The 24,482-nt window shown below is 36.9% G+C and overlaps 1 protein-coding gene across 3 annotated transcripts in view; it reads left to right on the top strand.

The window, feature by feature from the left end:
- WDR35 (WD repeat domain 35) overlaps positions 1–24,482 on the top strand; it is a 54,533-nt gene that overhangs the window by 21,100 nt on the left and 8,951 nt on the right. Inside the window, exons 11-21 of one of the 3 annotated variants that reach the window (XM_019794964.2) lie at positions 591–623; positions 980–1,040; positions 8,159–8,303; positions 11,555–11,624; positions 12,658–12,711; positions 15,018–15,127; positions 15,613–15,823; positions 20,171–20,251; positions 22,708–22,844; positions 23,159–23,362; positions 24,201–24,347. In XM_019794964.2, the coding sequence (XP_019650523.1) occupies positions 591–623; positions 980–1,040; positions 8,159–8,303; positions 11,555–11,624; positions 12,658–12,711; positions 15,018–15,127; positions 15,613–15,823; positions 20,171–20,251; positions 22,708–22,844; positions 23,159–23,362; positions 24,201–24,347 (1,253 nt within the window). The remainder of the gene's footprint in view (positions 1–590; positions 624–979; positions 1,041–8,158; positions 8,304–11,554; positions 11,625–12,657; positions 12,712–15,017; positions 15,128–15,612; positions 15,824–20,170; positions 20,252–22,707; positions 22,845–23,158; positions 23,363–24,200; positions 24,348–24,482) is intronic. The other 2 variants (XM_034659869.1, XM_011219427.3) reach the window with 2 other exon arrangements.

Below are 24,482 nucleotides of genomic sequence, written 5' to 3' on the forward strand. Positions count from 1 at the left end.
AGCTATTGTAAATAATGCTGCAGTAAACATAGGGGTGCATGTATCTCTTTGATTTCGTGTTTTTGTATTTTTTGGGTAAATATTCAGTAGTGTGATTCCCGGCTCGTGGGCTGGTTCTATTTTTAACGTTTTGAGGAGCCGCCGTACTGTTTTCCACAGTGGCTGTGCCAGTTTGTGTTCCCACCAACAGTGCATAAAGATCCATTTAGTTTGTATTTATGAAATTAAAGAAGTTTTACTTGAGAAGCTGAAAAAAGAAAGAGAAAGGCTGTATGTAAATAGTACATGGAGAATTGGTTTATTTGAAATCATTATTCTTTTCAGGAGAACATCTAACTAAAACAGTGTTCTTAGCACAAGATAATAGAAAAGGTCACTAACAGTAAGAGAAATGAAATGATCACTTCAGAATAATATGGTGTAAAGTGTGCATTATACTTGATTATTTTCCCTAATATCAATTACTGGTAAATATGTTTGTGTTAACTAGTGGGCATTGTAAGTCACTTTTCACTAGATTGGATTATGTTTTTTTCTGAGTTAACTGATTTTTTCTGAATTTCTCATGTCATTTTTATATTGCTTCAAAGGAGGAGAACGAGATGGGAACATTTGGTGCAACGGTAACAAATTAAATTAGTTCTTACATAGCCGATCATAGGATGAAAATGAGTTTTGCGGTTACAGCTGATCTGGAGTTTTAGAAGTGTGAACAATGAGAAGTAGCCAGTGTACTTAATGTTTCTTAGGTGGCCTCTTAAGAGCCACAGTGTTCATTATATTAAGAAATTAGCCTTGGTTTAATTTTAATACATGTTTCTTTATGTTTAATGCTGTAGATTATATTCTTTGCACTTAACAGTTTTATCAGTTATTTCCCAGTTGTGATACTTTCAAGAGATAAGCATGATACCTTAAGCATTGTTTCCTTTATTGTAAAGAAGCAGGAGTTCTGATACTCTTTGTTTTTTGTTCACAGTTTGTCCTAGTTCTTTGTAATTCTATTGGCACACCTTTGGATCCCAAGTATATTGATATTGGTAAGGAAATGTTAATGTCTATTCCCTCTTTAGTAAAATTTTATTTGTAACACTAATTTAAGAACCTCACAATGGTATTATTAATTAAAATGACATCCTCCAAAATAAGGATGCCTGTTCTTCCTGGTTTGCCAAGTCCAGCACCGGCTTATGCCTGTCGTCATGGTAAAATTATCAGTAATGCTCCACTTCACTGTCAGAAGTATCCTGTGAAATGCAGTAAATTACAGGTTACTATATCTAAAAGCCACAGTACTCTCATGACTGCTATACTGCCATCATTTGCTTTCAGTGGGAAATATAATTGTATAGGAGTTGGTATGCAGCATAATGATTAGTGTGTAATAAACTGAGGATTATAGAAAGAATTTTGCTGTTAAACCGCTTATATTATTAATAAACTGCTTGTAAATACCTCTTTTCCATAAAAACACTTTAGCTGCTTGTAAAAGTGCATTTGCTCTTTCCAGATTTTTCTAATGAAATCAGTCTATTAATAGGGACAGCTTTCAAAAATTCCTGACTTCTTGTTTTCAGAAGACATTTGTTACTTTAGATTTACCATTCCCTCTAGCCAACAGCTATGAAAGTCACCATTAAAAAATTGCACATCTTACTCTAAAGTTTTTTGGTTAAAAATCATTACCAAATATTTTGTAGCCATTTCACGACAACTTCCAAAAGTAACATTTTTTAAAAAAATGTGGTAGTTTATTGGATATAGCATTAGAAAAATTATTAGATTTCAAAGATTGAAAACCCATTGAGTTATTTTCTGAATCTGAGAGCTCATCATTTTTTTTTTAAATTTAATTTCATATTCAACCTTAATGAAATGTTAGTGTCTGTCTTCTAAGTGTATTTTGCTAAACTCTTTGGGTGATAGAAGCAAATGTGAGAAATACTTCCTGGCTTCAAAGATTTTATGCTTTCTGTTCAGGGTCTTGGTAACTCACTTTTATATAGTGAAACTTTTCAACTTCAAGTCTTAGGTTCATTGTTACTTAGATATATGTTTATGTATGTGCACAACGTATATGTTAGTGTTTCCTGTTGAAAGGCTTCACTTAAAATTATTACAGATTCTCGTTACATGAATATCTTCTGTTAGAAACATAACAGTCTTTAAGGTGTGAATTCTGTCAGTCTTTAGATTATATGCTTTTTCTTTTGATATCAAAAGTTTTAACATAGAATAATGATGATAGGGTAAGCCTCAAGGTAATTTTAATCACAGGTAGTCTTTTTTTTTTTTTTTTAATAAAGCCAGATGTCAGTCCTTCACCTTCATAAAATGGCCAATACTTGAGGGCATGATTATTTGTATTTTTGAGTCTCGAAACTTTTTTTTTGGCAGTCTCGCTGGCTGAAATTTTAACAAACAGTTCTTTCATTGGTCTGCAGTAAACCCAGCCAAGGACTCAACATTTTTGTTTCATACATATCCTGTAAAATTCCTTTTTTCAGTTTGTATGCCAAATTTTCATGAGGACCGGAGGCTAAAATGAAAAAAATATGTGACTGATGTTGTTCTGAAAAGTGTAATTCTTGTTGTGCTACCTACTCTTCCTCCTGACAATCTCTATAGAGACTTTTTTTAAAGAACTTCATACATTATTAGAGAAGTTTAGTCCATGGGACTCTTGTTCTGTACACGAAGGAGTTAGGTGCCCGTTTTTGGTGCGCTTCCTTTGTGCCCTTAAAATACCTTCGGTGCACTGCTATCACAGTACTGCTTTTCCTCTGCACTAGGATTATCGATTTTCTTGTCTGTCTTCCCCACAAGATTCTGAGCTTCTGAAGGATCTATGTCTTAATCATTTCTGTATCTCCTCTCCCTAACACTATGCCTGCCCCATAACAAATGGTTATTGAATGTATGGAAAATATTTATTTTCTATCATGAAAATAGAAAATGATAATTCATTTATTTAGCAAACCTTCAGTGAGTTTCAGGTCCTGCACTGGGTATCTGGAGTTATAAGAAATTGACTCTGAAGCTTCCTATAGGATATTTAAACAAATAATGGAATACAGTTACTCCAGTGAACATGGGCTTACTGCTCCCCATCTGTGTGCTAGGTTTTGTGCTGGGTATTGGATAAGGGGCTGTTGGTGAGTAAGGACACCAGGGGCAGCTTTCCTACTTAGAGACAGTTTCATTTGACCTGAATTTTGAAGAATAAGTATTTCTTCAAGTGACTTTCTAAGGAGAGAAAACAGCATTTGCAGAGGATTGAAGGCATGGAAAGTGCCTGGAAAGTACCAGGTGCCTGTACCTTAGCCATTTTGATGGGAGCGTGTTGATGGCTTTCTAATGATGGTTTTGAACACATGCACTGAGTCCTTCATATAATCTAGAAAAAGGCACTTCGATGAAAACATGTCAGTGGAGTTTCAGTTTACCAGCTTTTTAAGGGGCTGAGATATGAATAAGTAAGAAAGTAGGGGAACATTACAGATGTGGACATTTATTTCAGGCCTCAGCATTAAAATATTACAAGCAGGTTTTACTTATATGTGAATTCCTAGATTGTTTTAAGTCATTTTATATCCTTACTTGCCTAGTAACTACTACTTCTTAGTGTCGAAGTTCATTTAATGGAAGCCTTTTTTTAAAATTAGTTTCAGAGGTAGAATTTAGTGATTAATCAGTTGCATATAATACCCAGTGCTTGCTATATCAAGTGTCCTCCTTAATGCCCATCACCCAATTATCCCTTTCCCACACCCACCTCCCCTCCAGCAATGCTCAGTTTGTTTCCTAGAGTTCGGCGTCTCTTATGGTTTGCCTCCCTCTCAATTTTTATCTTATTTTATTTTTCCTTCCCTTCCCCTATGTTCATTTGTTTTGTTTCTTAAATTCCACATATGAGCTAAATCATATGGTATTTGTTTTTCTCTGACTGACTTATTTTGCTTGGCATAATACCTTCTAGTTCCATCCGTTTTCATTGCAAATGGCAAGATCTCATTCTTTTTGATGGCTGAGTAATGTTCCGTGTGTGTGTGTATCACATCTTTTTTTATCCATTCATCTAATCTGCCCATTTCTTGACTGGATTTTTTGGGTTTTTTTGGGTGTTGAGTTTGATGAGTTCTTTATAGATCTTAGATACTAGCCCTTTATCTGATAAGATAATTTTGTTGACTGTTTCCTTTGCTGTGCAAAAGCTTTTTATTTTGATGAGGTCCCAATAGTTCATTTTTGCTTTTGTTTCTCTTGTCTTTGGAGACGTGTCTAGCAAGAAGTTGCTGTGGCTGATGTCAAAGAGGTACCTGTGTTCTCCTCTAGAATTTTAATGGATTCCTGTCTCACATTTAGGTCTTTCATCCATTTTGAGTTTATTTTTATGTGTGGTGTAAAAGAATGGTCCAGTTTCTTTCTTCTGCATGTGACTGTCCAATTTCTCCAACATCATTTGTTGAAGAGACTGTCTTTTTCTTAAAAAACTTATTTCCCAATAATCATTCTAGATATTTGAAAATTTTTTTCCAGATGATGAATAGTTGAGAAGGATGTGGAGTGCTTTTATCCTGGTTGTGTTCTTTTTCTAAAATGTTCTGTTAAAATTTGGATTCTTAACTTTTTCCTGGAGGTTTAGTTCTAGGAAACTAAGAACAAATCCACCTAGATGGGTTGAATCTTTTTATGAAGATGTAGTGTAATTTTGGTAGATAGGATTATCTACCCATATGAATTCGCTGAAATTACTACCCTAGTGATTCAAAAGAATTTATGTTTCAGATACATTTGTATTTGGTTTATATATTGACCGGTGGGTTTGTATGTGATTTTATTATAAACATCTATGTAGGTAATAAAAGTAAAGACAATAATAGTAACCACATCTCATACTTACTAACCCTTAATGAGAAACAGTATGCCATAGTGGTTAAGTACACGGCTTCTGGAGCCAGGTTAACTGGGCTTGTGTCCCACCTTCTCCCACTTCCCAGCTGTGTGCTTCAGCAAGTTATTTAAGCCCTCCATCCTTCTGTGTCTTCATCTGCTAAATGGGGATAATAATGCTTACCCCATGGAGTAGTTGTGTAAGAATAGAGATAATGGAGTGTGTTTGTTGTATATTAATCCAGCATAACTATGTAATTATAATTAGTATATTACAATATGTACCTGGTATATATATACATTTAAAATTCAATAAATATTGGCTTTGAAGTGATAATTAAGCCTTTATTCTATTCCGGGCACTGTACTCTTTTTGGATCTTTAAGCAGCTGTATAAGGTTGGTATTATTATCATCCTCAGTTGCAGGGAGTAAACTGAGGTTCACAGAGAATAAGTGTTTTATCTAAGGCCGCAGAGTTAAGCAAGTATCTGTCGCTTGAATCCCAAAGTCTAACTCTTTAAATGAACCACCAACACTTTAATTTTGAATTAATCAGGCTAACGATTAGTTATTGTGATTATTTAGGATATATCAGAAAGGAACATGAATGTAATTTAGCTGTAGGTAAACAGTGGATAGAGGAATGCTTTCATATGCTTAGGAAAATTTGAAAGTAGTTGAAAACTTTGTGAGCTTCCTCCAGATCACATTAAGGGCATAATAGTCAGCATTAGAGTATCTGTGGTGGAATTTAGTAAACATTTAGCAAATGTCTTAGGATTTAGTGAAGAGCCTGGGTCAGAGAAAGCTGAGCAAAGCCTGGTCCTGGAGAGCTCATTCATCCCACTCAGTGCTCCCCGCCCGGGCTTTGCTACTCTTCTCCAGGACTGCCTTTCAACCTCTTGTTCTCTACAGGAAAGGCTTCTGGCTCCCTCTAGAGTTCAACAATAGTACGTGTTTTGAATAGAAAAATCTTGACAATTGTAATGTAAAAATTTTTTAGTATGATTCAACTATACTGAATTACTTAGCATATAAAAATTCTTGACTTTTTTTTTTAAGATTTTATTTATTTATTGACAGAGATAGAGACAGCCAGCGAGAGAGGGAACACAAGCAGGGGGATTGGGAGAGGAAGAAGCAGGCTCATAGCAGAGGAGCCTGATGTGGGGCTCGATCCCATAACGCCGGGATCACACCCTGAGCCGAAAGCAGATGCTTAACGACTGCGCCACCCAGGCGCCCCAAAAATTCTTGAATTTGAAACCCAAAGTTGGTAATCTACTCAATTAACATTTTACCATTAGTCTGATTTCTAATTCTTTGTCCACTTTCTAAGTCTCTTACTGCCTTAAATACCTACTGGGACTGTAGCAAGAACTTCATAAATGGTAGCTGCTCTTAACACCATTCCTTCATTCTGGCTATATGAATACTGCTTAATATTTAATAAAACATAAGTTTTGCAGTATTCTAATTATTTGTGAGTTTAGAAAATAGGTACTAAAATGATCTTTTATGAAGGATTTTTTGTTGTTTTTATATATTTTGTGTGAATGTGTGTGCTTAGTTTGTTTTTTGACCTTGGACAAGTTACTTTATTTCTTTATTCCTCCATTTTTAAATCTTTAAGGTAGATTTGATATGACTGTGTCATCAAAGGGTACACAGTAGGAGCTTAATTAAATGTTCTTTAGGAAACAGAACAGAAGGGGGTGCCTGGGTGGCTCAGTTGGTTAAACATCTGCCTTCAGCTCAGGTCATGATCCCAGGTCCTGGGCTCCAGCCCTGCTAGCTCTGCGTAGGGCTCTCTGCTCAGCAGGGAGCCTGCTTCTTCCTCTCCCTCTGTCTACCTCTCCCCCTGCTTGTGCTCTCTCTCTTTCTCTCTCTCTGTCAAATAAATAAGTAAAGTCTTGGAAAAAAAAAAAACAGAGCAGATGGAAAAAAAAAGTTTTATGTTCAGGAGAATATATTCCTAAATTAGGAAGGAACTTTGGAGAATTTTCTTTTTTAAATTAATGAGGAAATACAAGACGTGAGATCAGAGGGAAGGATAAAGGCTCAAACCAAGCAGTAATGATAATGGGGACAGGAGGAAGGAGTGGTATTTGATTATTCTGTTCATCAGTTAATGGACATTTGGGCTGTTTCTACTTTTTGGCTATTATGAACAATGCTGTTCTGAACATTTAGTGTGAGCTTTTGTGTGGACATTTGTTTTCATTTCTCTTGGGTATATACCTAGGAGTGGAGTTGGTGGGGCCTGTGGTAACTCTCTATTTAACATTTGGAGAAACTGCCAAACTCTTTTTCAAGGTGGACTTAGGACTTTATTTTCCTACTATTTCTTTTTTTTTTAAAAGATCTTATTTATTTATTCGACAGAGATAGAGACAGCCAGCGAGAGAGGGAACACAAGCAGGGGTAGTGGGAGAGGAAGAAGCAGGCTCATAGCGGAGGAGCCTGATGTGGGGCTCGATCCCAGAACGCTGAGATCACGCCCTGAGCCGAAGGCAGACGCTTACCCGCTGTGCCACCCAGGCGCCCCTATTTTCCTGCTATTTCTGTACATCCTTGGCAATACTTACTATTTTCTAACTTTTTTATTCTAGCCATTATAATGGGATGGAAGTAGTATCTCATTGTGCTTTGATTTGTATTTGGTTGATGGCTAATGCTGTTGAACATCTTTTCCTTTGCTTACTGGCTCTTTGTGTATCTTCATTGGAGAAATGTCTGTTCAGATCTTTTGCCCATTTTTTAATTGGACCATTTGTCTTTTTATTATTGAATTGTCAGAGCTCTTTACATATTCTAGAAACAATTCCTTATCATGTATCTGATTTACAAATATTTTCTTCTGTTCCGTGGGTTGTCTTTTCACTTTTCTGATGGTGTCCTTTTTAGCACAAATGTTTTTCATTTTATGAAGTCCAGTTTATCTACATTTTGTTTTGTTGCTTGTGCATTTGGTATCATATCTAAGAAATTCTTGCCTAATCCATAGTCACAATGATTTATTCCTAAGTTTTTTTTTTCTAGGTTTTCTACAAGCTTTAGTTCTTACATTTAGGTCTTTGATCCATTTTGATGTAACATTTTTGTATAGTTCTACAAGCTTTTGAGTCTTTTTTGATTTCAGAGACTGTATGTGAGGTATATTGTCTGAAATGAGGAGTTGAATGCAATGCTCACTGAATTCCTTTGCAGCACAAACTTTCTGTGTAACTGTAATCTAATTGTCTTAATGCTCTTTTTAATAGTACCATTATTTGTTGCAATGACCAAAACTCATGTGATAGCAGCTTCAAAAGAAGCCTTTTATACCTGGCAGTATCGTGTGGCCAAGAAGCTCACAGCGTTGGAAATAAATCAGATCACGCGGTCTCGAAGAGAAGGGAGAGAAAGGTATATCTTTTGATGCATGGTTTTTAGTAGCTCAGCCATACTGCATTTAAATCAGATATAGTTAATTATAAATTGTCATGCTTGAGAACTGTAAATTGTTTTGATTACTAGAAATAATATTTTTCCATTAATTTCAAAATCTTTCAAATTATTTCTTTACATTTATCAAAATAAATGAGAGGTAGCGTGTTGTAATAAAAGAAAGCCCTTGGAGATAAAGAGTGGAAGTCTGTGTTTTTATAAGGAAATAGCTATTCTCACTCATCTACTCTTACCATATTAGGGTAAACCATAAATATGATTATTCAATTGAATGTCTAACCAAAGCTTTGTTCTTATGGGTTAGTGGTATAGGTCTTTCCAGAAGGGTGGGGGTGATTCTAGTATCAATCTCCATAGGAGAGGCAGGTTCTTAGACAGATATGGAGGAGGTCTTCAGGTGGGACAAACTGGTTACTTGGCTTCTTTCTTTTGCCTTGGATTTGAGGGAGTCTGGGGTTAAGTGATAGAGGGGGCTCTACCACATAAAGAAGTTAGGAGTTAGGATGTGGGGGGATTCCCTGTAGTAAGTCTCAAGGCACAGATGCATTTACTGTGTTTTGTCAGTTATATTGTCTCTGTTGATGATACTCTTTTTGCCCTTTTGTTGTTACCCTAGGCCTTTAAATAAAGCATTTTGTTTAGTGTTCTAAGCTAATAATTCTTTTTTGTAAAAAAATTTTTTATTATGTTAGTCACCATACAGTACATCATTACTTTTTGATGTAGTGTTCCGTGATTGTTTGTGTTTAACACCCAGTGCTCCATGCAATACGTGCCCTCCTTGATACCTGTCACCGGGGTAGCCCATCCCCCCACCCCGCCCTCCCCTCTGAAACCCTCAGTTTGTTTCCCAGAGTCCATAGTCTCTTGTGGTTCATTCCCCCTTCTGTTTACCTCTCCTTCATTCTTCCCTTCCTTCTCCTACCAATCTCCCTGCTATTCCTTGTGTTCTACAAATGAGTGAAACCATATGATAATTGTCTTTCTCTGCTTGATTTATTTCACTTATAAGCTAAGAATTCTTAATCAGGGCGTAGGCCTGTGTTGGTGGGAGTGGACAGCAGGGGTCATATCAGATCATCTTCCCTCACACATGCTTGAGATCTTAATGCAATCTTCCCTTCCCTTTAAGACTCACTCGTGCACTAAGATAGGAGAAATGTCCCGAGTAAAAATATTTTAGATGTTGATTTCATGTCGAAGCAAAAACAAAAACAAAAACAAAAGAAACAAAAAAAACAACCAGTTGAGGGACACCTGGGTGGCTCATTTGTTATGTGTCCGACTCTTGATTATGGCTTAGGTCATGATCTCAGGGTTTTAAGACTGAGCTCTGCATTGGGCTCTGTGTTGGGCATGGAGCCTACTTAAATTCCCTCTCTCCGCCCCCTGCCCTGTGCCTCCGCCTGTCCCCCACTTCTCCCTCTCTAAAACAAAACCAAAACAAAACAAAACACCGGAACAGTTGAAAAATACTGTATCTTATTTTCTCAGTAGTTCTGAAAGTCTAAGCAGGAAGATTCTGTGGCTCTCTCAGGACAGCATGTGACAGCGGTAGCAATAATAAGCAAGAGAACCACAGTCTGCAGGGAGATCTTAGGACAAAGTTGGAACTGAAAAGTCTAGCCTCTCCATAGAGTAAGTGTCCTCTGAGAGCCAGCTAAAGATATTCTGACTTTGAGATGGCAGCATCTCCCTCTGTTTCTATTGGGGACACGCCTACTAGTTTTAATGATTGGGCAGGTTCTGTCTGGGCTTCAGTTTCCTCATCTGTAAAATATGGTGGATGATGGTGAGACCAGCCATCATTGATTGAATACTTCTAGTGTGCTAGATACTATAGTAAGCCTAGTCAGTACTCTTATGAATCCTGTTTCAGAGAGGAAACTAAGACATAGGAGCTTAAATTATTTGCCAAAGGTCACCAGCTGATAAGTAGAAATGGGACATAGAGCCAGGCTGATCTGGCTCGGAAAGGCTTACTCAGATTGGCCTTTCTTGTAGTAATCTACTTGTTTTAAGAGACAGAAGGTGGTCACATGATCTCTTGAGAGATCTCCTTTTCTGACCTTTGACTTTCATTTTGTGATAATTAGATAGAAATAGTAGCTGGATATACAATAGAAATGTATTAAAATGCAGAAACCTGGCACCTCTAAATTTATTAATTTCTTTTTTAAATATAGTTTCTTTCTGCATTTAATACATTTCTATTTAACATTCGATCTCAGTATATAGATGAAAGTACACTTATGATTTCAATTTAACAGTGGTAAAATTTCATGATATTTTAAAGATAGAAAATGGCTGGATTTTCTTGTGACTGTATTCCATCTGTGATTTCTTGATGACCAGGCTCTGTGCATATGTGCTTTACAAACATTATCTTACTTATGCCTCTTAAAAAACCCTGCAGAAGGTTGCCCTTATTCTCCCCATGGAGAAATTGAGGCTCAGAGAGGTTAAGTAGCTTGCCCAGAGCCTCGTAGCCACTCTGTGATGTATCTTCCCTGTTCACCTCCACTCATCTTAATAATTTTCCAGCAGCCATAGAGCACCTGGCACTGTGTGTGTGCGGCACTGTGCTAGGCACCGGAGACATGGTCTTTGCCTCCAGGAAACTCCTCAACTGGTGGGAGAGACGAGTAAAGTAGTAGAGATGCTACGGTGTGAATAGTAGTATATTGAAGGTCTCAGAAGGGGGACGTCCAAAATAGTGCATCTTCGTAACACAGGGAACATAGGGAATGATTCTTGATTTCAGAACAAAAATTCCATTCATTAGAGCTTCCCAAATACGTTTAAGCTTTACCTTTATTAAGCACATTGATAGAAGGGAAATTATGGTGAAATAACAGAGAAACTTAGTGTATTAGAAGTTATTTCTGCGTGATGTTCATTTGCAGAATAAGATGACATATCTGTTGGGGCTTAATGAAACTCATTGGAAATACGTGATTCAATGTTCAAATACGTTTTTGGCACAACTTTCAGGAACATATCACTTGCATAACTGGTAAACACCTGGTAGGTAGTTTCTACCTTTATGGGGTGGAGCTGTGTCAAGAACTGTTTAAAATAATCAGGACATTTATGTTATGTGACAGTATTCATTGGTGTCATCCAATCCTTTAATTGTTCTAGAGATTATGAAATGGTATAATCTGTACTTAGACCATCTTTGAAATTCTCTCTTTTTTTTCTTCCAGGATTTATCACGTTGATGATACTCCTTCTGGATCTGTGGATGGGGTGCTTGATTATAGTAAAGCCATTCAAGTAGGTGATCTTTTGAAGCAAATGTTGATAGCTGTAAATTTGGAAATACTGTAACTTTAATTTGAGATCTGAGAATTTGCTTTTATTGAATAACATCTTCTAGTAATTCTTTAAAAAAATGTCTATTCTGAAAACCTTTTTTCTAGGTGTGCTTTTTTTCTTCTGATTTTTAAAAACATCTTTGAAATAATTGTCGGCTCACAGGAAGTTGCACAGATAGTAGATAGAACCTCTTTATCCCTCTTCCCTCAGTGGTGACATCTTCCATAACTGTAGGATAACATCAAAAACAAGAAATCGATATTGGTAATGACACTGTTAACTGGACTCCCACCCGATTCCTTACGCAGTTTTCACTCGTTTTTACATGGACATGTATGTGTGTAGTTTTATGTAATCTTACCATCGGGAAGGGACTTGCCTCATGCTAGTTCTCCGTTTTCATGCTTGCTCTCCACCCCATCCCTGCCCCCTGGCAACCACGAATCTGTTTCCATCTCTAGTTTTGTCACTTGGAGAATTTTTTAAGTGAATGGAATCATGTAACATGTAACCTTTTGAAATTGGCTTTTTCTCACTAAGCATATAAGCTCTTGAGATCCATCCAGGCTTGCGCAGGGCCCTGCTACTTCCCCTCCCTCATTCTGGCATGGGCTGTCTGTCCTTCTGCCGTCTCTTCTTTTATGACTCAGCTTAGGTTACTGCCTCCCTGTGCCCTTCTGTGTAGGTGAGATGTTCCTTCCTCTGTCGCTCTCATAACTGCTGAGCACACCTCTACTTGTATCACACTGTCCTGTCATTAGGTGTTTGGCCCGCTGTCTGCCCCAGTAGGCTTTTGAAGAATCCCTGAGGGGACAGATTTTATCCGAGTGTCTCCAGTGCTTAGTTCAGTGTCTAGCATGTAGTAGGTTCTCATTAAGTAAATGTTAAGTTAATAAATATATTGAAGTATTCTTCTTGGTCAATTGCGTACTACCTTTTACCAGATTAGTCATTCAATAAATATTTGTTAAAGAATAATGATTCATTTTAGGGCACCCGGGATCCGATTTGTGCCATAACTGCATCTGATAAGACACTGATCGTGGTAAGTTCGAAACAAACTGATTTGATGAATAAGAATTGTTTAAATTATAAAAATAAAGTAATATGTTTTGGATTTGAATATCATCTTGTGGGCACCTAGCTTACTAAGTCCAACATAAGAAATAAGAAAGTTTTAAAGATTGCCTCACAAAGTGTTAAGCATTTGCAAAAAGAGCTGTTTATAAAATGGGTGTCATCGTGGCCCCCTGGGGAGAATGTGACTCTGGGTCGAAGGAGCCACATGGGGTTGGCAGGCGCAGGGTGGATTGGATGCTGGTAGCAGACCTTCGAAAGCTTCCTCCTCTGTGCAGCCTGCTGTTTTGTGTTGGAGAAGGGTTTTGGCTCAGCTACTTTCATAAGACTTAAAATGAAGAGGTGCTGTGTTTGCTAACCAGTAAAGTGAAGAAGTCCAGGGCCAATTTTTCAAATAAAATCAATGTTACAGTGTCTTTTCTTGAGCTCTGACATTTGAAAATATTAATTTTAGAACTAAATATTTACTTTAATGTAGTAATGCTGGTGGAGTCATTGAATTTGAATTATGTAATTAGAGCCTTAGTAGTGTGTATTTACAGTCCTACTTACATTCTTTAGCCATTAGATAATTTTATGGGGGACAAAATCTTAAGAACATAGTATTTGTTTTTCCTCATCAGGATTTTTATAGCAGTTTCTCTTATAGAGCCTCTTGTTTTCTTTTTAGATTCTTTGCTGTATGGCAGGGTTTTGTTGTTGTTGTTGTTGTAGTGTTAGTTGTGTTTCTGACATTTGCAGGAAAAAATAACATGCAACTCATATCAATCGCAAAAATTGACTGACGTAATTCCTAAATGACAGAGTCTACCTATAAGAAATGTCCTCAGTTTGGGGCGCCTGGGTGGCACAGCGGTTAAGCGTCTGCCTTCGGCTCAGGGCGTGATCCCGGCGTTGTGGGATCGAGCCCCACATCAGGCTCCTCCGCTATGAGCCTGCTTCTTCCTCTCCCACTCCCCCTGCTTGTGTTCCTTCTCTCGCTGGCTGTCTCTATCTCTGTTGAATAAATAAATTTAAAAAAAAAAATCTAAAAAAAAAAAAAAGAAATGTCCTCAGTTTAATACCAGCCAGAAGTTTTAATGGAGAAAATATCTTCTGCATTTAAAACTTCTTTTCACCATTGAAATGTAAAAGATTTTAGAACGATTACTTTTTCAAACCTTTGAAGCTGCGGGACCCCTTTTTTGAAAAACAAAATCTTACTTCATACTCCAGTATGGTCAATCTTCTGAAACCTATACTTCCCTTCTATATGTTAAAAAGTATTCTGCCCCTCTCCCTTCCAGCCTTTCTGATGGGCCCCTCTTGAGAATCATGCTGTAAAAACATTGCCGCTCTGATTAAAAAGGGGAGAGGGAAAGGTTGGCTGAGTGGAAACTTCTGCTTTGTCCTGTTGCCATGGCCAGAGGCACAGAAGGGTCTGGAAACCACAGTTCTCTCCTGATTGTTATACCAACTGTTGATCTGTCAGCATTAAGGCTTGCACAGAGTTGCATAGTAATTTATATTGTTTTATTTTTTTTTTGAAAAAAATTTTTTTTAAAGATTTAATTTATTTATTTGAAATAGAGAACATGAACAGGGGAACAGAGGGAGAGGGAGAAGCCAGGCTCCCCTCTGAGTAGGGAACCTGACCCAGGGCTTGATCCTAGGACCCTGGGATCACGACCTGAGCCAAAGGCTGACCTTTAACGGACTGAGCCACCCAGACGCCCCTACGCTGTTTTGTTTTTAGACCCATTTAAACTAATAATCATTGTATCACTGCTTTCTGATCATCTCCCTTTGCCACTAACTAGTATCAGATAGGTGGCTATAGCTGAAAAATAATAGACTTTCAGTAACAACTGTTTCATACGGTGATCTTATATTGATTTTTCATATATATGAAATTTAATTTAATAAATGCTTTATATTTTAGCTTTTTGTGTACGCTGCATATTCACCTAGACAACAACTGTTAAATAACCCTTATTATTTCTCCCTTGTGATGTAAGCATTTATGTATTATGGAACCGCTAGGTTTCTGACTTCTTTCTTGAATGCTACATGAAAAAAAAAATAGATCATCTTCAGCCACTTTTGAAAGGGTTTTAATTAAATTAGAAGATACATATGTAATCAGTAATGTGATTTAGTATCAGAATTGGGAATTAGTTATGACACCATCACTTTGGTTTTGGAAACAAATGTATGAACATATAGAGAGACCTGTATTTGTAATTTAATTTCATTATGTAAATATGCTTTAATAATCAAAAGTAATTCCCATAGGGTCGTGAATCTGGCACCATTCAGAGATATAGTCTTCCTAATGTTGGTTTAATTCAAAAATATTCCCTTAATTGTCGAGCCTACCAGTTATCCTTGAATTGCAACTCTAGGTAAGTTTGAAAATTCTCCTCATGCAGTTGTTGGGTTTAGAACTTACCAGTTGGGATTGTTGGATTTATGTAATAAATACAAAGATGTGTATTTGTTTTTAACTTGTCTTATAGTTCAGTTTGATTTTACTATACTATATTTATATTTAGATAGTTGTATTGATTATACTGTGTTTAGATGTTTTTCTCTAATTGGGCAAAATATAGAAATTCTAATGTAATACTTTAAATTGTTTGCATGTCAGCTGCTTTAATTCCTTTGGGTACTTTTTCCTTACAAGGAAGCAAAATGGAGAATAGTCCATGTCTTCTATCAAATTTGTAAAAATTTGTTTAAAACTAGCTATTTCTTTAAAGCCATTTCTGCCTTCTTCCAGATTCAGATGAACTGATTTTGCAGACGAACCATAACAGGTAATTATGTTTGCGATTGCTGATCGTCATTTTACAATTTTGTTTCCCTTCTCCACCATCATTATGTGTAGTCGTCTGGCTGTCATCGACATCTCAGGAATCCTCACTTTCTTTGACTTGGATGCTCGGGTAACAGACAGCACAGGACAGCAGGTCATTGGCGAGTTGTTAAAACTGGAGCGGAAAGATGTCTGGGATATGAAGTGGGCCAAAGATAACCCAGATCTGTTTGCCATGATGGAGAAGACAAGAATGTATGTTTTCAGAAACTTGGATCCTGAGGTAAACACAAGAGAGGCGTGTTAGCAGTACATAAATAAGGAGCCAGATAGTGAAACCTGGCTATTTTCCTTGTGTTTCCTTAAGAGGTTTGTTGGTGTTGGTTGCATGAATTTCTGAAAATAAATAGAGACATCTCTGTGGAATTATAACATATTTGGTCTTAAGTGGGAATAATCCTGATTCTTTAAATATTCTCTGCTTTCTCTGAGAGGTACTTTCCAAGCGTTTATCTGTTCCTTTTAAAAGATGGAGCCATGGTCTCTAAAATATAGTCTTTATTTTTTCCTTGTCAGAAAGTTAAGAAAAAAAGAAAATCAGTAGTAACATTTACCAAAATTGCTTAGAGCAACCTAATCAAAAAAATGTGGTTTTGAAATTGCTTTGTGCTTTTATTCTCTTTTGCCTCTCTGTCCACCTTGATCTGTGCTTCCTTGGTCTTATTTGTACTCATATCAACTCTGTCAGCCACGAATCCTGGTCTTTCTCACCCTGATAACTTTATGAATATGCAGGCGTGGACTGCTTAATCTACTCTCTCTGGAGTATCAGGAAGCCCCTTGCTCACTAATTGTAAAGTTATATTTTGATATTCTACTTGCCGCTCACATCAGCTAATTTTTAAGCTTGGAATTTTCCTGTCACTTGGTCTGCTCTGCATCAACTATTAGCATTTGTGTTGAGGAAATTTAAAATAATTTGAGTGGTAGCCTAATCAAAGCGTCATTGAAATAAATCTTTTATGCAATTTTTGAATAATTAATGGATTTTTAGTTCGGAATTTCTGTATGCTTGCTGTACCCAAGAAATGTAAATAATAAGAGAGAAGTTGATAAATGCTGTATGTCATTAATTGATGTGTGGATTTACAGTTTCCTTTTTGGAAAGAAATTGCGTGCTTGGACTCCTGAGGTGCCAAAGATCTTCTAGAGTAATTTATTTAGTGGTAAACTCTTTGTCCCTTTAACATCCTAAATTATTTTCACATTTCCCCATTTTGGCTCTACTCAGGATCTTTGGGCTGGGAAATGACCTGATATAAATGGCTCTCAAAGGCTTTGTTAAAGCTTTTAGGAGTCTTAAGGATCTTTGTAATTTTTAGTCCTTGAGTATGGTTGAAAGGAAAGGCATTCAGGGCTGCTGCATTTAACCTGTAAGCAGGGTCTTCTCTGGGGGTCCAAGGGAAGTTTGACGCTTGCCACAAAACAAGTGTGAAACTTTGACAGGTAACCACAGGATAACCGTGAGGATGGGAGAGGAATACTTTCTGAATGTTGGGGTCCTTTTTCTGTTGTTGGCCCCGCATGTACTAAGTTTAGGAAATCATATGGCTGGACAAGTGAGAATGTTGTGCCTGGCTGTTCGTAATGTGTGTGTAACACACATGCTCGGTCTAGCACCAGGGGGAAAAGACATCTTGGCCTGGCGCAAAGGGCTTCTTAAGTAGTTTTAACAGAACAGCCTTTTTTTTTTTTTCTCTCTCTTCTGAGTTTGTTTTCTGGCTTGGCGAGTAGTTTAATTTCTGTTGGATTTAGAGCTAGATGAATTTCTTTCAACCTTACCACTGACTGGATTTCTTTATAAACCCTGCTGTTCTTTTCATTCATGAGGACACTGGCTGGCTGTGATCCCTGCTTGGTTAGTTACTCTGCTGTTCATTCCTGTAGCTGCTTATTGACTGATCGTGTAAGGACACACTCTTCAAAACCGAATTTACTGGGACTGCCGTAGGACATCATATTCTTTTATTATTCAGGACATAGGCTATCATTTGATAGTTAATACTGAATATATTTTTATCCCTTTGAGTGTTGTTATGAATTCTAGATTCATACCTTTCTTTAAGCTGTAAAGTTTTCTTCAGATTATATGTGAAAAAGGGGTGCCATTTGTATGTGACGTTGTAATTCACTGATAAAGCACACTTTCTTTGAGAATTTGGAAATCACTGTTTAATGTTGATATTTCGTGCTTGATCATTTTTATCTCCAGTGACCCTCTCAAGGTACTGATTCAGCTTTTCTAGTCTTTTTCTTGGATCTTCTCTCTCATTGATGCTATTTCATATTCATATTTCTTTCATACCTCATATTTTTGTCACTCACCCTCTCATTTTTATACACTTCTTTACCAAACAAGGGGCTTCCAAACTTTTGAATCTATACCTTCATATGTGTGTAATTATTTACTTAGAAATTATATACATGACTTACCATATTAATATAAGTACATTATGAATCATGTCCCTGAAATAGCAATTTTAAAAGAATGAGAAAAAAAATAACAGGAAGTAAACTTTGTTTTAAAATGTTATGATGTTATGGTTCATGCTACGATTAGCTAGTGTCTCAAGCATAATGCACACTTTATAGAGTGTGGAATTATTAACTTAGTATAAGTCCCATGTTTCAAATAGTTTTCTTGATAATTTCCATTTTTTAACTGACTTTTTGTCAGCCCTGATTAGACTGTCATTGTTTTCACTTTGTAATGTGGCTAACCCTGGAGACTGTGTCGGGAGTAAGGAAGGTGACTGTTCTGCCTCGTCTTGTTTGCTTGTGCTTGCATTATTAATATTCCGCTAATTCACAAATTCTTTGCAGGAAGATTTTGAAACCACATGTCCAATTTATGAGGGTTAGCTAAAAATTAGATACTCTAGTCTCTAAATCCACTTCACTAGGTATGTACAAACTTCAGTACGTCACAATATGCTGTAATTGAGGGGATAAGCACTTCAGGATACTTGTTATATTGTATGTGTTCTGAGACCTTCTGACTTATGTACTGAATAAGAGTACTTAATATAGTGTAGATTAGTGAAATTTTAAATACTTTCTTGATAAAAATAAATTTCTTATGTACTGCGTAGGGGAGTGTGTCCTGCTTTTGTCAACCACTGGTCTAAAACTCCATATTCAGTTGAAATGTGGATGGATATCTAGTGAATTTTGAAAATAAAGAGAATTAATTGAGATCATTCAGACAGAAGTCGACATTTTAAAATCTGAATTACACAAATATTTGCATATTTTCTTACGTGCCAATAATCATAGATTATTTTGGAAACTCTTAACTTTTGATCTCTCCTCCTACCTGTATTTTCTTCTATTCTCTTTATTTTTGGTATAACTTTTTAGCCACACATCATCTTTTATGACTTTACCTTTTGGCTACCTTGCTTTGTTTTTTATCTAGCCAAAAATAAAATAATTTCTAATGGTAAACATTTTTATACAGGTATATTTGGGTACATGTAGTATCAAATAATTCAAGTGTACAAAGGCCTCTAGAATTTATAAGAAGTATGTCATTATATTCTTTCTTTTTGAATTAAATTTGTTCTGATTCTCTCTGTTCATTGCTCATAAAGGCATATTATTTGCCTTTACATAGTACAATTTTTTTAAGAAATAAAGGGATTTTGTAAAATTTTCTAGTATAATCAACAGTTTTTACTTTTTAAAAGAAAATCATCACTTTAAGACTCAATGAACTCATATAATGTATATACAAGAGCCTTATTCTTAAACTTTGACATACTAAAACTAAATTTAATTCAATTTTTACCTGTAATTTCCATCTTTTTAGTATCTTCCTATTATAATTTTTGTAGTTTCTATCATATGAAGAACTAGGTTTCAGAGTTATAAATTCGATATGTTGTTTCCTTTGGATTTTGCTTACTTTCTGTTTCATGATATACATATACATGCATTTTTAAAATATTACATTCTGGTATTTTTTCCATTGCCAGACATTAACTTATCCTTTCTACATCATTCTTGGAGGTAGTAAGTATATTGAGAGTTTAATTCTTTTTGTTTACATAATATTTATACCTACTTTTTCTTCTAGGGATTTAGGGCAGCTGCTTTATATGGTAATATGCATTTACTACACTATTTCTGTCAGCCTGCATAACACTAGGATAAGAGACAGACCTGTAACAGACTTGTGCATTTACATATTGGCAAATTAAGTCTTCTTATGCAGAAAATCTATCAGGAATGCTCTCTGGCTAATGTTACAGAGGATGGACTTGTCAGTGTGGTACAAGGTTTCTTTGACCTATGTACTTACATACAAATATAGTGTTTGTCAGTTTTATTAAGAATTAAGTTTAATGTTGCATTGCATGAATAAGAATTATCTAGTGGCATTAGGAGCTTTTGGATTGAGAAAAATTGGACTGATATTAGATGCTATTCAGGAATTAATATTGATTACGTAAGTTATAATAGTAATGTGACCATGTAAAGAGCATGTTGATAATAAAATATAAAATCATATATTAAAGGAAGGAAAATTTTGTAGAATTTAACATAACATTTGTTTTTATCTTTAAAGGAGCCCATTCAGACTTCTGGATATATTTGTAACTTTGAGGATTTAGAAATTAAATCTGTTCTTTTGGATGAGATACTGAAGGTAATTCTTAAAAAGCAACTCTATTTCTGTTGCTGGCTTGGCTGGGATTTATTTTTTCACCAGGCAGTATAGTGTCCCTGTTAGGAATGTGGATTGACTCTGCTCTGTCACTTGCAACACTTTTAGACAGGTTCCTTCACCTTTTTGAGCCTCATTTTCCTTTCTTGTTTACGAGCCTCAATTTTTTTGCCTCTATAAAATGGTGATAATAATGGTACCTATCGTACAGGATTGTTATTGTGTAAGGTGTTGTGTAAAAAGCACCACAGTGCTAGGATCAAGAGCTCAAAAATGGTAGCTAGTCGTTGTTGTCATTGTTTTTATATTATCAACAGAGGAACTGAAGAAATATTTGACAATTTAGTGTTTTGTAGTTCTAGGATATTTGAGTAACTTTTTTTTTTTTTTCACGGTCACTATCCTATTTTTTTTCAGGCTTTATAAAATAATCCATTTCTGACGCCAGATATCTTTTTGAACCTCTACTTTTGCCTTCTTTGACCATCTTTTGAGAATTTCTTTCTCTAAGAATATATTGAAAAGAGTTTTACCTTCATTTTATACAAAGCATTTACTTTTTCTGTGTACTTCCTCCAGTTTTATGGAATTGGGATAGTAGATTTTTACATTTCCAAAGTTAGTTGCAGTTTGTAGCATGTTTTCATGTTTTGGTTTGATGTATACATTGTAGTGCTTTTATTATGAACCTGTTTTGTTTTGTTTTCCTTGAGAAATTTCTTGGAGGGCTAGAGCAGAAAGAATGCAAAAGGAAAAAGAAAGTTCACTAAATTTACATTTACTAAAGTATCTTTCATAAGAGGTGTTCATTTGTCATTTATCATTATGTATCACTGTTCATTGGTCATCACAGCCATGCCTGGTAGATATTACACAGACCTCATTTTTGGATGAAGAAGGCTCTTAGTGAGTAAAGTGATTTATCAAAAGTTCATCTGTTCATTGACTCAAGAAATGTTTACTGGCAGTCCGTAAGACCCAGTTCCTGGCCTCAAGTAGAGCGGTTGGGGAGATAGACAAGAAATTCAGTGACCAGACAAGGCGTGGGGGTGCTGTAGTTTGTTTGGCAGATATAGCCCTTCAGAGGTCTGCAGCGAGAGCGCAACGGGTCAGTTCCGAGGCTGAGTAATGTGAGTAGCACAACCAGGTATTGTGCTAAATGTTTGATGTGTGTTATCTCATTTAATCCTCACAACTCTAGGAAGGAAGTTTGATTATTATCTTCATTGGTTCAGGTGAAGAATGTGAGGCTTGGAGAGATAAACTGGTTTGCCATTGACACCCAGTTAGCAGGAGGCAGAGACATGATTTGACTCCAAGCCATCTGGCTTCAAAGCTGGTGTGTGTAATGGGTAGCCCTGGCAGAAATGAAGAAGGGGAACGGTAATGGGGGAGGTTGGCCCAGGTTATAAGAGGCCTTGTGTACCTTCTGTGGAGTTTGGACCACATCCTGGAGTCATTGGGGGCGTAAAGCAGGAGAGTGACATGATTGGGTTTCTGTTTGGGGAAGGTGGCCTTGGCTTCCTGGGTGGGCACGGGAGGGGGGCTTATAGCAGGTTTTAGAAAGAGTTGTCACATAGCCAGTGAGCAGTGGAATTAGGATTTAAGTTTAGGTCTGTTTGAATCCAAACCTCATGCTCTTTCCATACTACTTTCTACCTTGTGCCAGGGATTTCCCGGAGAAATTTTAGCTTCTGAATGCAATGGTTTAGTTGCAGGGTAAGGAGGGGCACACGCAGCTCAGCTCTGGCAGCCATTGCTGTTTTTTCTAATTTTCTCATATGCTTCACTTTTTCTTTGCTTTGAATATGTAGGATACTGGCGAGTTTGTTATAACTCTTTTCTCTGCGCATTAGCTAGCTCTTTCCTGCCAGGCTGGCCTTCAAAAAAGGTTTTTTGTTTGTTTGTTTGTTTTTTTTTTGGAGGGGTCAGCTTGCAAAATTAAGAAAAGGGAAGAAGTGATGAAAACTAGCCCCTTTTCTTTCATTTGCGTGTGTGCTGCACAGCAGCACAAGGAGCAACAGTCTCATTGCCCCTGGCAAGGAAAGAGTAGATGAAGGAGTGAAGGGGTAGAGGCCCCGCACACGTGTCTTCTGCTCTGGTGGAAGCCGCAGCACTCTGGGCGAGAAGAGAATAGTAGCTCTTGGGGACACGACATGGAAGCTGAGGGAAACGAGGCTGCATAATTATAAGAGACCCCTTCTTCCACCACTGCCTTCTCCCCATGGGCAGCCTCATAGCCTCAGGAGGAACGTCACTTGTGGGTTGTGGGTGTTTTCCAGGCAGCTTGAAAGACCCACACATTGGAATAGCTTTTCTTCTCATTTTGGTTTACAAGGTGATGCAGTTCTGGGTGTGTGCACGTCTGTTTTACTGTAAAAAAAGGAACACTCTAAAGGCAGCCAGTTGACTTTCTGACTTTTCACGTTTGCTTTTAGAATCCCGAACATCCAAACAAGGATTATATAATTAACTTTGAGATTCGGTCCTTGCGAGATAGTCGAGCATTGATTGAGAAGGTTGGAATTGAAGATGCATCTCAATTCATAGAGGACAATCCACACCCCCGACTTTGGTATTTAAAAATAAAAAATCTTCCCCAAATGACTAGTGGTATGCTTTGAAAGTCTCAGCTCTATTGTCCCCCACTCTCGTGGTAGCCTTCATGGGGGTAGATGTCCATTCTTGCTCTTCTTTTTAAAATACAGAAATTCATTTTAGATTTGGAAGTACTCAAAATGAGCATAAAATTAAGTGAAACACGTATAAATGTGTTAATCGCTTCCCACCATGTTTGACTGGAAACAATAGGTATAGTGATTGAATTCTGGTTCAGGACTTGTTTATCAATAACTGCAATAAGATTTTCTGTTTCTCTTTGTAATAAAGGCGCCTACTGGCTGAAGCAGCTCTTCAGAAGCTGGATTTGCACACTGCAGAGCAAGCATTTGTACGCTGCAAAGATTACCAAGGCATTAAGTTTGTGAAGCGTCTGGGCAATCTGCAGACTGAGTCCATGAAGCAGGCCGAGGTTGCTGCCTATTTCGGCAGGTTTGAAGAGGCCGAAAGAATGTATCTTGATATGGACAGAAGGTGAGTCACGAAGGTACAGGCAGCCTGAAGTATTTCGGCATTCGTGATCTGTTTGTACAAATGAAGAAAGTACAGTAGTCTAAATGTATCATACCATTTCTTTAGAAAATAATTTCAGTTTGGATAACCAGCTGGATATTCCACATGTCCTTCATTAATTTACGTTTTGTAATTTGGAGGCAGTTTTCTTTTCTGTTTTTACATATATTAATGGCTGGCCATGGATTTTTTTTCATTTGGTAGGAGAAAAACATAAGACTTCAGAGACTAGGGGCTTTTATCCTTTATTACATCGCTCAATATTTGGGTTATCTTTTTTCATTTAGGCCTTTATTTAACTTTCTGTTGTCAAGGAGCATGAAATAAAAATGAACGGTATTTAGGGATTGATTTTTATTACTCTGTTCATTTTTGATTTATATAAAATAATGTATGAACCTCATTTCAGCTGTAAGCACTATGTCTAATTTTTATTAATATTACTTGTACTTCCAGGAGATCCCTAATACAGCCTAAACCCTGAAAAGAAAGATAAAACCAAATGTGTTTATATGTGTGGTTTTTAAGTAAGCCTGATTATGTCTACGAAATTGATGAAGGGATTATTATTTAAATCATTATTTTGTTAGGAAAATTGGAATTCTAGGAAAATAAGAGGCAGGAAATATTTGGTTTTCCCCGTTGCCTCTTTCCTGGTTAAGTTTCTAAAATGTTTGGAGAGGTACATTGTCTGTCAGTTCATTGCTGTGTATCCTAGTTCCCTAGAATTGAGCCTAGCACGTGGTAGGCAGTTGTTAAATTATTTGTCAAATGAATGAATAGATGCCATCGTTTGTAGAGATCTTGCTATTGGCCTTCGGCTGAAATTGGGAGATTGGTTTAGAGTACTCCAGCTCCTGAAAACTGGATCTGGCGATGCAGATGACAGTCTCCTAGAGCAAGCCCACAATGCCATCGGAGACTACTTTGCTGATCGACAAAAATGGTAGGTAACCTACGTGGACCACCTTCTCCATTCATGTGGCATGTAATATGGTAGCTGCCTGAGTAATTCCCTATGACGCAATGCTGGGAAAATTGAAGGCCATCCTCCTGGATCCTAAAATTCAAAGCAGCTTTA

This window comes from Ailuropoda melanoleuca, chromosome 4, assembly GCF_002007445.2.
Source record: "Ailuropoda melanoleuca isolate Jingjing chromosome 4, ASM200744v2, whole genome shotgun sequence".
NCBI lineage: Eukaryota > Metazoa > Chordata > Mammalia > Carnivora > Ursidae > Ailuropoda > Ailuropoda melanoleuca.